The sequence below is a fragment of the Loxodonta africana genome, chromosome 19, assembly GCF_030014295.1.
Source record: "Loxodonta africana isolate mLoxAfr1 chromosome 19, mLoxAfr1.hap2, whole genome shotgun sequence".
Taxonomy (NCBI): Eukaryota; Metazoa; Chordata; class Mammalia; order Proboscidea; family Elephantidae; genus Loxodonta; species Loxodonta africana.
The window spans coordinates 18,304,943-18,321,875 of record NC_087360.1 but is presented as its reverse complement, the minus strand read 5'-3'; the positions used below and the strand labels follow the sequence as shown (position 1 = coordinate 18,321,875).

Sequence of the window (16,933 nt, the reverse complement as noted above, 5' to 3'; positions counted from 1 at the left end):
GGTGGGCAGGAGAGAGGGGGAAAGGAGAACTCAACGCTTGGGGGACACTAAGCTTCTATTAAGGGTGATGGTATAATTTGGGTACAGATAAGGGTGATGATTGAAGAACATGACAAACATAATTAATGGCCTTGAACTGTACATGTAAAGATTGCTGAAATGTGAAATGTTTTGTCACATATATATTTACCACACACAAAAAAAATGGTCAAAATGGCAAACATTGTTATGTATGTTTTACCACAATAAAATTTTAAAGTAGTAATTAAAAAGGATGCCATGTTAGAACATTTATTGACTAGAAAAGCTGTTCAGTTTATGCTGTCAAATAAAAATCAGGATACAAAATAATAAAAAAAAAAAAAAAAAAAAAAAAGGGAGAGAGAAAGCCTGGTAAAGGGCAGACTGGAATTCCAAGTCTGTCCTGTCTGACGCTGGATTTCCTCACTTCTTATTTCTATCCCCACCTGGGCAAGTCCCTTTTCTTTCTGAGCTTCATTTTCCTTATTTCAAGAAGGGGTGGTTGGGTTACCATTCATCTCTAACCTACTGGCAAAATTGCCTCCTCGGTAATCAAACTCAAGCCAATTTCAGTTTCCAAACGTCAGAAAAGGGAAACTCGGCAAAGTTGAGAATCGAAACCAACAGCGGGCAGGTCGGCTGGAAGCCAGGCTCTTTAAGGAGGCTCCAGGCTTCCAGCTTCAGCTCAGTGTCCCTCAGCATCACTGCAGCGAGTGGGGTCCTAGGAGGGGAGCCCCAGATCGGTCCAGTCATTCGTGGCTTCCTATCCGTTCCGGTCCTTTACCCCACTCGGTGTTGGAGATCAGCTGCAGAGGGGCCCCCTTAACAAAGTAAGTGTGCGCCCAGAGACAGGTACGTGGCTGTATCTGTCCAGCAGCGGCACCCTGGAGCAGAGATGGCTCTGGCCCAGGAGCTGTACGATACCCCTGCCTCCAGGCTGGACTCCTTCGTCGCTCAGTGGCTGCAGCCCAGCCGGGAGTGGAAGGAAGAGGTGCTGGGGGTAGTGCGAACCGTGGAGAGGTTCCTGAGGGAGGAGCACTTCCAGGGCGACCGCGGGCTGGACCAGGAGGTGCGGGTGCTGAAGGTGGTCAAGGTGAGTCTCGTCCCTTCCATCCCCGATCCAACGCAGGGAAAAACCCAGCGTGAGGGGCTGCATTCCTAATGAGGCTAGGGACCCTTGGCCTCGGGACACACCATTAGCTGTCTGTACCCCATCACAATGCTACCTTAGCAGAAGAAGCCCACTAAGAAAGCTAATAATAATACCTCACATTTTGAGGTGCACTAGTCGCCCCTCTTAGCATATATTATCTCCAATTCTTGCACCCTGTGAGGTAGGTACTATTCTTTTTCCATTCTACAAATGAGCAAAGTAGAGGCTCGGAGACTTAAGATTCATAACAACCAAATGCAATGTAAGTAAGGTCTTTGATTAATCAGAGTCTGGTTTGAATAATCCATCTGTAAGATACAATTTGGGGACAACTGGAAAAATTTTAATATGACCTGGGTATTAGGTAATATAAGAGAGTTCAGCTGCTAACCAAAAGGCTGGCAGTTCGAATCCACCAGCTGCTCCTTGGAAACTCTATGGGGTAGTTCTCCTCTGTCCTATGTGGTCACTATGAGTCAGAATCAACTGGATGGCAACCAGTTTGCTTTTGGTTTAATAACATTTTTATGGTTATGGAAGAATGTTCTTTCTCTCTTTTTACGTAAATGATAAAGTATTTAGGGATAAAGTGTCGTGGTGTCTGTGATTTACTTTAAAATGGTTTAGATGAAACAAATGACTCAAGCAGTTTAGTCCTGTTGATTCTAACTGGTTGGGTTGAGTGTTCTTTGTATTTTCTTTCTCTTTTTCTGTGTGCTTTCAAATTTTCATAATCTTCCTTTTTAATGGAGGCTCAGAGAGGTGAGGTGACTTGCCCAAGGCCATACAGCTAGTGCTGGAGTTGGGGTTTGAGCTAGTCTATTTGACACCACAGCCAGGGATCTGGGCTACCCCACTGAGAGGTTTTTCCCAAGCCTTTCCTCTAGCTGGCTCATGCCACCTCCTGTCCTAGCTAGGATCAAAATTCAAGAGGGTCAGAGCTAGAAAGGCCCTGGATAATCATACCATCTAGTCGATCTTTCAATTAACCATTAAGAAAACTGAGGCACAGAGAGGGTGAGAGACATGCCATGGTCACACAGCAAGTTGGTGACAGAGGCAAGACTAGAACCGGTACTCCTGACTCCCAGCCTAGTGCTGTAATTCTCTCTTGAGGGACAGCCACTCCAGGGAAGGATTTAGAACCCTTGAGTCCCCACCCCTTCTTTTCACCCTTCCCCACTACGGTTTAGAGGTGAGAAACCGGATGTTTTGACATCAGAAGAACTTGGGTTTTGCTCTTGACTTACTCGCTTCGCAGTTCTGTGACAGCGGACTTACCATCTTATCTCTCAAATCCTCAGTCTTCTCATCTGTAGCTGGGGCATCATCATCATATCTCCTTCAGATGAGGCGATGCAGGTGAAATGATTAATGTACATGGTAAATGCTCAAAAAGAGAAGCATTGTTATAATTCTTGTCCAAACTTTCCTCTGGGCCTGGAGCACCAGTCTGGCTCACACAGAGCCACCCATATCCTTGCTCACAACCCTGAGAAAGAAGTGAATGGAGTAGGGGAAGGTTGGGGAGAGAAGGATGCTTTGATGGCAGGAAGTGGTATTTACCCAGCCCTCAAATTCTGTGCACAGACCGTAGCCACTGTCTTAGGCTGGGTTCTCCAGAGAAGCAATACCAGTGAAGTGTATATATGTAGAGAGAGAGATTTGTCTCAAGGAGATAGCTCACGTGGTTGTAGGGGCTGACAAGTCCCGAGTACGTGTGTCAGGCATCAGGCTAGAGGCTTCTCCTGACTCACGCAGCTTCAGGGGCTGACAAACCCAAGACAGGCAGATCAGACAGCAGACTGCTGATTCACAGGAGGCCAACAAATCCCAAGACCAGCAGGCAATATGGCAGGCCACTGGTTCAAGTCCCAAGAACTGTAGGTCAGATGACGACAAGCCAGATGCAGGATGTAGAGCAAGCAAAAGCCAGTAAGCTTTGCCAGAGCGGCCATATACATTGGATACAGGCCACATCCCTGAGGAAAGGCCTCTTACAACTGAATGGCAGATCACATCATGGAGGCAGTTACATTAGATCACAAAATGGAGTATAACTACATCATTACATAACCACCAAATTACATCATTACATAACTGCCAAACCACTGAGAATCATCGCCCAGCCAACTTGATGCACAGACCAACACAGCCACTTTTCACTGGAGACCACTAAATGACAGAGGTAAACAAAGAGGAATGGCCAATAATAAAGAATCCTTTATGGAGTCTAAGCTCCAGCACAGAAAGTCTAGTGAGCTGGTTTGGTCCACATGACTGAATGTTGTCCTTGAATGAGTTGGGCTTATGTAGGTTTGAACCAAGGTCCCTGGGTGATGCAGTTTTCACCCACCTACTAATCAAATAAGGAGGCCTGGTTGCACAGTGGTTAAGCCCTTGGCTGCTAACCCATAGGTCAGTGGATTGAACCTACCAGCTGCTTCACAGGAGAAAGATGTGACAGTCTGCTTCCATAAAGATTTACAGCCTTGGAAACCCTATGGTGTAGTTCTACTCCATCCTTCAGGTCCGTTATGCTGGAATCAACTCAACAGCAATGGGTTTGTTTTTTTAGGGAGTGGTTTACTAACCAAACGGTTGGTGGTTCAAATCTACCCAGCAGCTCTGTGGAAGAAGGGCCTGGCAATTCAATTCCATAAAAAGATCACAGCCAAGAAAACCCTATGGAGCAGTTCTACTCCATAACACATAAGGTTGCCATGAGTCAGAATCAACTCAATGGCAACAAAGCAAGTCATGAACACTACTGGCTTGTTCTTTCCTCTCTGCTTGGATCTTTCCACCGGGAAGGGCAGAAAAGACAGTTTAGACTCAACCTTCACGGCAATGTGTCCTTACGTGGGGCAAAAATGCTGAGTCTGAATGCAGGTGGAGAAAGAATGGAAAAGGAAGGGGAAAAAAGATGGCAGACTTGTCCCTCTCAGGATCAGGGCCTGTCAAACTGGATCGAGAGGAAAAAAGAAGTGGGAGAGCCACATTCTAAGTTCAGACTCAGTCTGACTCTGCTTCCTCCTGGCTGTGAGACTTTGGCAAGTTGATTAACCTCGTGAGCCCTCAGCTTTCTCATCTGTAAACTGGATGGTGGTATAAATGGTTAAGTACTTGGCTACTAACCAAAAAGTTGGTGGTTTGAGTCAACCCAGAGGTGCCTCAGAAGAAAAGCCTGGTGATCTATTTCCAAAAGATCACAGCTATTGAAAACCCTGTGGAGCATAGCTCTACTCTGACACACATGGGGTTGCTATGAGTCAAAGGCAACTGGTAATCTGGAGGTAATTACAATAGTAATATGTATAAAGAGCTTTCAGTGATGCCTTACACAGGGAGTGCTTGACACATGAGAGCTGGATTATAATTAAAGTCCAATGACTAGTGATTCCACCCACCAGAAGAGATGGCCGACCATAGTCCTGAGGTCTGATGCATCCGTAGCACTTCCACCTCTGAGCAAGGAGAGAAGAGGCAAAGAGTTCTGGGCTTTGTTTCCTGGAGGTAACAGGGACTGGAGACCAAGCCTAGAATCTCAAAACATCAAAAAGATTTCTGCAAAATCATCCAACTCAGGCTCCTTTTGTTACAGGTGGGGAAACTGAGACCCAGGCAGTAGAAGGGATTGTCTACAGATGAAGTTGGTGGCAAAGGCTAGCAGAAGAGCAAAAGAGGCTAAAGGAGGAAGAGAAATATATTGCTGACTTCCTGTGTGCCACTTGGCACTTTGTGTCTCACCTAATCCTCCCGTGACCCAATGACTCATGTTCCACCATTACTCTCATTTTATAGATAAGGGACTTAGTGCTCAGGATGATTACACAGCTAAGAAACAAGGACAGGAGTCCAAGTCAAAGTCAGGCTTCCTCACTCCATAGTCCTTGGCTACTTCCCCTTTTTAATGTCATGGAATTACTCAAATAAACCAAACCAAACCCACTGCCGTCGAGTTGATTCCAACTCATAGCGACCCTGTAGGACAGAATAGGCTGGTGGGTTCAATCGTCAACCTTTTGGTTAGCAGCTGATCACTTTAACCACTGCACCACCAGGGCTCTCTATGGAAATACCCAGACTCCTCAAAATCCTCAAAACGACACTATAGAGCAGACATTACTATTCCCACTTTGCAGATGAGAAGACTGAGGCTCAGAGACGTGGACTCTGGAGACAGGCTGCCTGGGTCAAAGCCAGGTATTATGTGACAATGGGCAAGCGATGTAGCCTCTTGATATCTTAGTGTTCTCACCTGTAAAGTGGGATATTAGTGCTACCCAGGCATCACTCGGAAACCTGGTGGCATAGTGGTTGAGTTCAGCTGCTAACCAAAATGTTGGCAGTTCCAATCCACCAGGCACTCCAGGGAAATCCTATGGGGCAGTTCTACTCTGTCCTATAGGGTCACTATAGGGTCATTATGAATCAGAATTGACTCAACAGCAACGGGTTTGGTTTTCAACAGCTTTAAGCATCCCTCAGGTGGTGGTGAACATAAAATGGGGTGTTGTTTGTGTTATTGGTTGCCATTGAGTCGATTCCAATGCATGGCAACCTCGCTTGTGCAAAGTAGAACTGTGCTCCATAGAGTTTTCAAGGCTGTGACCTTTCAGAAGAAGATCGCCAGGCCTGTCTTCCGAGGCACCTCTGGGTGGATTCAAACTGCCAACCTTTCAGCCAGTAGTCAAGGGTTTAACTGTTTGTGCCACCCAGGCACTCTAAAGTGGGTAATATGTGTAAAGTGGGCAAGGGATGGCCTGGGTATGGAAGTGGCCATAGGGTGACAGGCTCTTGTTCTACAGGCAGGCTCCTTTGGAAATGGCACAGTGCTCAGAGGTACCGCGGAGGTGGAATTGGTGGTGTTCCTGAGCTGTTTCCGCAGCTTCCAGGAGGAGGCCAAGTACCACCAAGCTGTCCTGAGACTCATACAGAAAAAGCTGTGGCGTTGCCAGGACCTGCTGGCCCTCGGGCTGGAAGACCTGTGGGTGGCCCAGGGAGCCCCCGGTGCTCTTGTCATCACCATCCAGACCAGTGGGATCGAGGAGCTCATCACCATCACCATCGTGCCCGCCTACAGGGCCCTGGGTAAGGGGAGGGGAAGCTTACCCACCTGCTCACCTGCCCTCCCAAGGACTTGCAAATCCCTCACCCCTAAGCCATGCCTCATGCAGACACCTGCATGCATTCATTCATTCATGTCCTGTGCGGGGGGCTGGGTACCGCAGTTCACAGGACTGACCCAGCTCTGGCAGTCATGGAGCTCAACTCAGCAAACAGAAATTTATCAAAGAATCACACAGATAAAGGTATGGTTGCAAAGGGGGTAAGTGCCCAAAGGAACAGAAGGAGACGTCTTGGGTGGCCACAGAAAGGGTGCTTAGGAAGGGCACCCCTTCTGCGGAAAGGACCCTCAGGAGACACAGAGAACTGGCGAAGGGAAGGAGTTATAATAGTCACCTCGACTGCTTCTGTAGCACTTACCACGGGGGTGGAGCCCTGTACTTGTTTGGGTTTTCCCAGAAGCAGACCCTGACTCAAGGATTCGAAGACAAGCAATTTATTTGGGAGTTGATCCCAGGAAATACTGGTAGAGAAGTGGGAATTGGAAGCGGGAAAGGAAGAAACCAAGCAAGAGTGCATTATGGAAGAAGTCGAATGGGCTTCATGCCCCTGGAGAACTCTAGGTCACAACGTAGAGCAGCCTCCATTATCCCAAGTGAGAGTAAGGCAGTCCCCGGATTACAAACGTCCAACTTATGTGCAACCTGTAGTTATGAACCAACTCCTGTGAAGCCTATTGTGTTAAAATTCTGAGGTACACACAATGGTTTGTAAAAACCAATGGACAACACTTTGCGACAAGCATCAAAACATTATTATTACTGTATTATTATGCTAATGCTTTAGTGTATCTGGAAGTTTTTTTTTATGTTGTTTATACACAGTAAGGTTCACTACATACTACATACTAAGACAAACATTTGACTGAGGTGAGATACGAACCTTACCTAACTGTTCCGTACAAATTTGACTTAAGGACAGGTTTAGGAATGGAACTTGTTTGTCATCTGAGGATTGCCTGTATTATCTTCCAACCAGAGTGTTTATCCACCGACTTCCATCAGTCATTGGCTAAGGGTTCCTTCCCCAGGGCATTAACTCTGTAACACTTCTCATTTGCCCTCAGGCAGAGAGTCCTCAGCATTTGAAGTGAACAGTATCTGCTACAACCCCAGATGATAAATAGATTTCACTTCATGTGCCAGCTCCTATCAACTGTAGTACCCAAAACCCACTGCCATTGAGTCGATTCCGACTCATAGCAACCCTATAGGACAGAGTAGAACTGCCCCATAGAGTTTCGAAAGAGTGCCTAATCAACTGTAGTGGCTGCCTGGAATTGCTATGGGGCAAAGGTGTCAGAAATAGTGTCCAGTCTTACCAAGAAAGAGTGCAGGGATGGATTAGTGATGTCTGCCATGGATGCACTCCCTTGGGCAAATGCTCTCTCTGAGCACAGCTTTATCTTGGACTGGTTCTCTCCTACAGGTATTGGGAGGTTAAAATAATCACAGAGGAAGAGTTCCAAAACAGACACTAAGGAAAACTGGGGGTGTTGGGGACATCAAAGGAGGCAACTAATCCTTCAGTGACCTGAGGAATGGAAATTTCAGTTGTCCAGAGAAAGAATCTCATAAAAAGGACAAGTCAACAGGAAAAATCTTTGGTCTCTGAGAATATGAGGCCTCAGGTTTCTCTGGAGAGAGAGAACGCCAGTGAATTAGCAGGCCTTCCCCCATGGACTTTTACACCCTGTGCCTCCCTAGTCCCCAACCTCTCCCTTTGTTTCCTCTCTCCTCAGGGCCTTTGGCTCCCAACTTTCAGCCACCTCCTGATGTTTATGTGAGTCTAATTAAGGCCCACGGTTACCCTGGAAACTTCTCTCCATCCTTCAGCGAGCTACAGAGAAACTTCGTGAAACATCAGCCAACTAAGCTGAAAAACCTCCTGAGGCTGGTAAAACACTGGTACCTGCAGGTGAGAGGGCTGCCAGGTTGGAGACAGATTAAGAAGAAAGGGCCCTTTCTCACATACCCCATTAAAATAGAACATTAACCTAGGTAACTATGTCCTGTTGATCTTTTGTTAAGCAGTCAACCACTTCTAGAATAAGAGCCCGGTGAAATTCTGACTCGGTTCCTTGGTACGGTCTGTTCGGTGGCAATAGCCATCTTTACTCATGAATTTATTGCCAATTACTCGCCGTTAAGTTTCCTATAGTGGGGTGGGGGTAGAGGAGGAGAGCTATCTACAGATACATTATATTATAGTCAGACTGTTTTTTCCTAAAATGCTTTTTTTCATTCGTACTCATAAAGACAAAGAGAACTAGCATCATTAGTATTACAACTTTAATCATGGGTCAAAAATAAATATGGCACAAAATTCATTAGTCAGTTCAGCTCCCAATCTTATAGGACTGTTTTCCAGGAGGCATGCGCATCCATAAACATACACAAACACATATACATACATGTTTTTATGGTTTTTTCCCTCATGGTGGCAAAATGGCCATAGGTGCTCCTGAACTCTCATCATCACACTAGAGAGGACATCTCTTCCTTCAACCACTGAACTAAAGAGTTGGGCTTTACTCTAACTGAATCAATTTTGAATACATGCTTGCCCTTGAGCCAATCACTTGGCAAGGAGAATAGGTTTATGTTAATGGACTTGTGCCAGTCAGGTCCCATCCTGGAACTGAGGATGGAATCAATCCCATCCAAGCAGTATACAAGGGGAAAAGGAGAAATGCCTGCTACAGAGACAGCTCAAAGCTCATCACAGGATCTCAGCTATTGCCTAGTCCTGTGGTTTCCTTCCCCCCCACCCCCTTTTAGCTAAAAACCTTTCTTCAAAGGAAATGTTTTTCAAAAGCCGAATACATTTAAGTAGTAAAAATGAAGCTGCTTGTATAAAAACTCAGCCCAGATTTAAGAAAAACCATGACAAACCTGTCTCGGAAGAAGTATAACCAGAATGCTCCTTAGAAGAAAGGATGGCGAGATGGTTTCTTACGTAGCTTGGACGTGTTGTCAGGAGAGATCAGTCCCTGGAGAAAGACATCATGCTTGGTAAAGTACAGGGTCAGTGGAAAAGAGGAAGACCCTCAACAAGATGGATTGACACAGTGGCTGCAACAAGGGGCTCGAGCATAACAATGATTGTAAGGATGGCTCAGGACCGGGCAGCGTTTCATTGTGTGGTACATAGGGTCGCCATGAGTCAGAACCAACTGGATGGCACCTAACAACAACATGTTTCTCATATTAACTATATAGCTTATGTCAGGTTTTTTTTTTTTTTTTCTTTTTTTACAATTAAAACACACAAAAACTGGTTTGTGGGGCTGAAGTTTTAGAATTGATTTTTTAATTTATTTTTTGGTATATGTTGTTACAAAAAGAAGCAGAACATACGAATGACCAAATTGAATAGGATTTGGGGAGCTATTTTTAGAGGATAAGAAACAATTGAAAACATTAACTATTTAAAAAAATCTGGAACATTAACGTTTAAGTCTTCTATAGGGGTGGTACGTAGACGTCGTCTCACTTACTTTGGACATATTATTAGGAGGGACCAGTCTCTGGAGAAGGACATCGTGCTTGGTAGAGGGCCAAAGAAAAAGAGGAGAACCCTCAATGAGATGGACTGATACAGTGGCTGCAACAATGGGCTCAAATATAGCAATGATTTTGAGGCTGGCACAGGACTGGGCAGTGTTTCGTTCTGTTGTGCATAGGGTCGCTATGAGCTGGAACTGGTTCAACAGAACCTAACAACAACAACAACATCAGGGTAGAATGATATGAAAGAAAATAGTTATAATATCTTCTTTTGTAGTTTAAGGTAGAAAGCCACTATTGAACCTTCAACACTTTGCAACCCTTTAAATAAAATTTGCTATAAATATGTTTAAAAAAATAAAATGGAGCTGCTTAGGCTGGGATGCCAAAGGCAGAGTCCAACCTGCTCACCCCCTGGGGCACCTCTTCATAACTCCATCCCAAGACTTGCCTTTGTCACGCACAGTTTGGAACCCTCTGGACTAACCCAGCACCTTACTTCTAAAATGGGGAAACAAAGGCTCCGAGAGGGAAAGTGACTTGGCCAATAGGTGGCAGAACTGGGACTCCAAAGCCAAACCAAACCCATTGCTGTTGAGTGGATTCCAACTCATAGCGACCCTATAGGGTGGAGTAGAACCGCCCCATGGGATTTCCAAGGCTGTAATCTTTACGGAAGCAGACTGCCACATCTTTCACCTGCTGAGCAACTAACGGATTTAAAATACCAACATTTTGGTTAGCAGCCAAGCACTCAACCACTGCGCAACCAGGGCCCCTTGAACTGGGACTAGAACTTGGGTTTTCCAGTTTCTGGCCCAGTGCATTCCTGACACAGAATCTTGGGGTCTCTCTTTCTCCCCACCCCTCTTTCAACAGTACGTGAAAGCCAAGTGCCCCAGGGCCAACCTGCCTCCTTTCTATGCCCTCGAACTACTGACCATCTATGCCTGGGAAATGGGTACTCAGAAGGATGAGAATTTCAGGTTGGATGAAGGCCTTACCACTGTGATGGAACTGCTCCAGGCGTATGAGTTTGTCTGCATCTACTGGACCAAGTATTACACCTTCCAGAACCTAGTCATCGAGAACTTTGTCAGAAAACAGCTCAAGAAAGACAGGTACTGGGCCACTATTTGCCCACCAGGTCTCCTAGAGAAAAGAAAGAATGGAGGGAAGGGTGGTATAGAGGTTTACAGGTGGGCTCTGTTAAGTAGTGGATTCCCCGGGTAGTGCAAAGGGTTAAGTACTCAGCTGCTAACGGAAGTTCAAGTCTAACCAGAGGTACCTCGGAAGAAAGGCCTGAGGATCTACTTCTGAAAAATCAGCCACTGAAAACCCTAGTTCTAGCATCGTTCTGCTCTGACACACATTCGGTTGCCAGAAGTCACAGTTGACTCAATGGCAACTGGGTAGTTTTAGGTTTTTTTAAATTTATTATTAAGTAGTAAGGCCTCCATAAGGAGCCCTGGTGGTACAGTGGTTAAGAGCTCAGCTGCTAATCGAAAGGTCAGAGGTTTGAACCTACCAGCTGCTCCACAGAAGAAAGATGTGGCAGTCTGCTTCCATAAAGATTACAGCCTCGGAAACCCTGGGGGGCAGTTCTCCTCTGCCCTGCAGGGTCTCCATGAGTCAGAATCAACTCGACAGCACACGACACCAAGGCCACCACGTTAGTTGTGCACTGAGATCTCATGCTAACATAAGACTTCTTCATCTCAAGCTGGCTGCCTATCAAAATTGAGCACTATAAGCCTTTTCCTTGTTCCTCAGGCCACCCACTCTACCCTACCTTCAGAAGACCATTTCAGTGACTTTTAGAGACAGTATGGTAAAGTGGAAAATACCATGGAGACCCAAGCGTAAATCCCAGCTCTGCCATTTTCTCACCTCTAGGGTCGCTATGAGTCTGAATTGACTCGACGGCACTGAGTTTTTTTTGTTTTTTTTTTAGGCGCCTCTGTTCCTTATCCATAAAACAGGAATAAATTGGCACCTACAATACAGAACTATTGTGAGTGTCACAGAAAATATATGTCAATGGCCTACAGATTTTAGGAAATAGTAGATGCCGGATGGAGCCTTGGTGGCACAGTGATTAAGCTCTTGGCAGCTAACCAAAAGGTCGGCAGTTCGAATCCACCAGCTGCTCCTTCGGAACCCTATAGGACAGTTCTACTCTGTCCTATATGGGTCAGAATTGACTCAACAGCAACGGGTTTGGTTTTAGTTAGATGCCAGATAGGAGACATGCTGGCACAATAGTTAAGCACTCAGCTGCTAACCAAAAGGTTGGTGGTTCAAACCTACCTAGCAGCTCTGTGGGCAGAAGACCTGGTGATCTGCTTTCATAAAGATTACAGCCTAGAAACCCTTATGGAGCAATTCTACTCTGTCGCATGGGTTGCTGTGAGTCGGAATTGACTTGATGGCATCCAACAACAAGATACGGGATAAGTGTTCACTATTGTAGCAAATGCTGCCGTGCCCCACCCATATCCCCTTCACCCACCTGCCTGAGTGGGCATCTGTTATCGCTCCAGCATGCCTTCTGGGGCCTCACTCCCACCCCCAAAATCCCAAGCGAAGACTTAGAGTAGTCTCCCCAAGAGGAATTCTTGGAAATATAATGGTCCCCATCCTGTTACTTTCCAGTGATGTTTTGGGGCCCTCCTGGAAGCCCTGGTAGCATAGTCGTTAAGAGCTATGGCTGCTAACCAAAATGTCAGCAGTTCAAATCCACCACGTGCTCCTTGGAAGGTCTATGGGGCAGTTCTACTGTCCTATAGGGTCCCTATGAGTTGGAATCGACTCGATGGCAATGGGGCAACGGGCTTTGGACTCAGTGACTGGCTGAGAAGGTTTCTTTCTGGCCAGCAGGCCTCCAAACCAGAAATAGCCTGGACACCGTCTCCCTGTGTTGCAGACCTATCATCCTGGATCCAGCTGACCCCACCCGAAACGTGGCAGAAGGGTACAGATGGGACATAGTCGCTCAGAGGGCCTGCCAGTGCCTGAAACAGGACTGTTGCTATGACAACCAGGAGTTCCCCGTCACCAGCTGGAATGTGAAGGTAATAGCTCCTCTCAGGGCCATCAGGAGCTTAAAGCTCAGAATGGGATAACTGCATAGTGTTTCCTTCTCTACTTCCGTGTTGATGTAGCCAGCAAAACCTGAGTGTCATACTGAGTTTGAGACCCAGTTGTACCATCCACTAGCTCTGTGAACTTGGGAAAATTATTTGACTCTCTGACCCTCAGGCTCCTTATCTTTAAATTCTTTTCTCCTTCCCATAACCTACCTGACAATCAGTTCTAGTCTCCCAATCATCCTTCGTATGAGCTGAGCCCAGCCATGTAGACTCAGTCAGTTGTTCTGGGCCAGCACTGGGCTTGGGACTGGTGGGTTGTGGGTGCAAGGAGATAATTTTTTTTTTTTTTGCCATCAAGTCAATTCCAACTCATAGCGACCCTATAGGACAGAGTAGAACTGCCCCCGTAGAGTTCCCAAGGAGCGCCTGGTGAATTCAAACTGCTGGCCTTTTGGTTAGCAGCCGTAGCACTTAACCACTATGCCACCAGGGTCCCCAAGGGGACAATGGTGGTACAGAAATAGGGCATGGTCCCTGCCCTAAGAAACTCACGGTATTTTGTCGAGAAGCAAGTCCATGAAGTAAACTTGCACAAAACACCTAAAATGAATTATCAAAGAAGACGAGACACTCAGACATTAAAAAATGCTAAATAACATTGTCACGCGATGCCACACGTGTGGTACAGGCAAAGATCATGCTTATCTATTGCATCCACGTCACACTTTACAGTTTGTAAAGCTAGTGCTTGCCCAGGCACTGTCTCAGTTGATCCTTGCAGCAAATCTGTAAACTAGGGAGGCCAAGTATTGTTGTTATCATCATCGTGATCATCCCCATTTTACAGATGAGGAAACTGAGGCTCAGAAAGGTTAAGTTTATTAATCAAGGTCACACTGCTAAGAGGGGGCAGAGCCAGGATTCACACTTAGGTCTTTGTGGGGCTCTGGAAATAGAGAATAAGTGTTATCTGAAGTTGCCGGAGAAGATTCCATGAAGAAGTAAGAGCTTGAGGTAGGCCCTAAAGGCTGGGAAGGGATATAGAAGCTCACAGCAGCGGGCTCTCCAGGTAAAGGAGACAGTAGGGCAAAGGCCTAGAGGTAGGAATAAGCCAGGTGTGTGCAGCAACAACAGATTCACCTACCTGGAGAAGAAAACAAGCAGGAGCTGAAACAGTGGCTCTCTAATGTGCTGCCCAGATTACAAACTGAGGGCTCACCAGCCATGGGTGGTCCACAGGTGGGCAAAAAATTACATGCCTCTGGATTTTTCCTGAAAATAGAAACCATTGTGCAATGGTTTTTCTCTTGAAAAATCCAAAGACTTGGCAAAGCTGAGCCCATATTCCTAATTGAAAAGGATCCGCTAGAGGCCCACCGCTCCCCAGAATCTTCCTGGTGATGCTCTTCAGACACTAAGACTCAGGCACTTGAGTATGGCCTCTGGTGGTGGTGAAGGACACAGACTTTGGAGTCTGACTGACCTTGGTTCAAATCCCTGCTCTGTTCCTTACTACCTTTGTGATGCTTGTGGTGGTTGGGAAATTCCTTAACCCTGCTGAACCACAACATCCTCATCTGTAAAATGGGGATAATAGGAGAGCCAACTTCATAGGGCTGCTGTAAGAATCAAATGTGGTAAGAGCCTGTAAGGCACCCAGCAGAAGCCCTGGCAGGTGGTTAAACCAATTGCCTCGAGTTGATTCTAACTCATGGGGACCCCATTTGTGTCAGAGTAGAACTGCACTCACAGAGTTATCAATACCTGATTTTTGGGGGAAGTGGATTGCCAGACATTTCTTCGGAGGTGCCTCTGGGTGGACTGGAACCTCAGAGATTTCAGTTAGCAGCCAATCGTGTTAACCGTTTGCACTACCTAGGGACTCTAGAAGGTGGTTAAAAAACCAGACCAAACCAGTTGCCATCAAGTCGATTCCAACTCATGGTGACCCTATGTGTGCAGAGTAGAATTGTGCACCAGAGGGTTTTCAAGGCTGTGACCTTTTAGAAGCCGATGGACAGGCTTTTCTTCCAAGGTATCTCTGGGTGGGCCTGAACCACCAACCTTTCAGCTAGTAGTCAAGCGCTTAACCATTTGAACCATCCAGGGACTCCTGAAAGGTGGTGGTTGTTGTCGTTAGTTGCCTTTACTCATGGCAACCCCATGTGTGCAGAGTAGAACTGTGCTCCATAGGGTTTTCAAGGCTGTGCCCTTTTGGAAGCAGATCACCAGTCCTGTCTTCCAAAGCACTTCTGGGTGAGTTCAAATTGCCAGCCTTTTGACTAGTAGTCAAGCACTTCATCGTTTGTACCTCCCAGGGTTTACCTGTTGAAAACCCCTTGTCGTCGAGTCAATTTTGACTCATAGCGACCCTACAGGACAGAGTAGAACTGCCCCATAGAGTTTCCAAGGAGTGCCTGGTGGATTTGTACTGCCAACCTTTTGGTTAGCACTTGAAGCACTTAACCACTACACCTCCAGGTTTTCTACCCAGGGTTAGCCCTCACTAAATGTTTGCTGCTGCTGCTGCTGCTATTGTTGTTTAACGTGGATTTAACCCAACCCCTCTCCCTCTCCCTTCCAGAGGGCACGAGACATCCAGGTGACAGTGGAGCAACGCAATTACTTCGACTTGATCCTCTGGGTAGACCCTTATGAGCCCATAAAGAAGATTAGGGAGAAAATCCAGCAGAACCGGGGTTACTCAGGCCTACAGCGTTTGTCCTTCCAGGAGCCAGGCGGCGAACGGCAGCTCCTCAGCAGCCACTGCTCCCTGGCATATTACGGGGTCTTCTCCAACACCCGCATCTATCTGCTGGAGACTTTCTCCCCTGAGATCCAGGTCTTTGTAAAGAATCAAGATGGCAGGAGCCACGCCTATGCCATCGATCCCAACAACTGCATCCTGAGACTGAAAGAGCAGATTGAAGACAGGCTGGGGTTGCTCAGAAGGCAGCAGCAGCTGGAGTTCCGAGGCCAAGTCCTGCAGGATTGGTTGGATTTTGGGTGCTATGGCATCCAAGACAGCGACACTCTTATTCTCTCCAAGAAAAAAGCCAGTGAGGCTCCATTTCTACACAGCTAGTTTTCTCTGTGCATTGAATTTGTCTTCTAATCCAGAACTCATTCTATCAACCATGCCTCCCAGTTCTCTGCAAAGATGGCCCATGTCTTAACCAGCTTTGTCGTGGTTATCCTAGCCCTGCTGATAGGGGACTGCGGAGGGGTGTGAGAGACTGAATAGACAAACAGACAATGGCCAGACCATATACAGTGAAACCTCTGAGAGCCGGAACTTGGCGGGATTGCCTTGTTTTTCTGGGTCTCTCAAGTTTTCCACCTTTGACAGTGTGCCGTCTTACCACTTTTCTGTTGCTCATTTTAGAGGAAAATATTTTACTTTTCCTTCTCTAACAGGTTCCTGCCTTACATGGTTTCTGGCTTTTGCAGGTTTTACTGTATGACTATAGAACTCTGGTCCACAACCTCTGTCTGCAGCAACCTGTCCATGAAGCCAAAGCACAATCTCGGCAGCAAGAACCCCAAAACGGTTAGCACTTGGTCAATAACTACCAGCTTCCCTAAAACTTGTCCTACTTCCAACTTATGACAAATCAGAGAAGGCCAAATATGTTCCCCCAGCCAATCACATGCAGCCCTGGTGCTACGGCTGCTAACTAAAAGATCAGCAGTTCCAATTTACCAGCTGCTCCTTGGAAACCCTCTGGGGCAGTTCTACTCTGTCCTATAGGATCACTATGAATCTACTTAATGGTAACTTTTTTTTTTAACCAATCTCATGGAATGCCTTGCTTCTACTTATTCCATCTCCACTTCCATGTGCCAACAGCCTCCAATCAGAGCACACCTGAAGTCATCCCTTTTTCCATTATAAAACTTTGCCACTGCTCTGCCTCCTTTGAGCCTCATCCAAGTGCAAAGGATGGTGGCTGACTCCCTTGCTATAGTAAGCTCTGAATAAATAGTCTTCGTTTGCTCTCATCTGAGTAGTCTTCATTATCTCTGCA

General features: G+C 46.4%; 1 protein-coding gene across 2 annotated transcripts; it reads left to right on the top strand.

The window, feature by feature from the left end:
- Positions 1 to 733: 733 nt before the first annotated feature.
- Positions 734 to 16,907, top strand: OASL (2'-5'-oligoadenylate synthetase like). 2 transcript variants are annotated; one of them, XM_010598979.3, is made up of 6 exons: positions 734 to 1,114; positions 5,986 to 6,268; positions 8,046 to 8,221; positions 10,693 to 10,934; positions 12,740 to 12,887; positions 15,490 to 16,907. In XM_010598979.3, exons 1-6 carry the CDS (start codon positions 917 to 919, stop codon positions 15,988 to 15,990), a joined length of 1,548 nt encoding a protein of 515 aa, XP_010597281.2. In that variant the 5' UTR covers positions 734 to 916; the 3' UTR covers positions 15,991 to 16,907. The 2 variants fall into 2 exon arrangements, with proteins under 2 accessions (XP_010597281.2, XP_023415211.2); XM_023559443.2 differs by lacking the exons at positions 10,693 to 10,934; positions 15,490 to 16,907 and having other exon boundaries at positions 12,740 to 12,881.
- Positions 16,908 to 16,933: the final 26 nt, after the last annotated feature.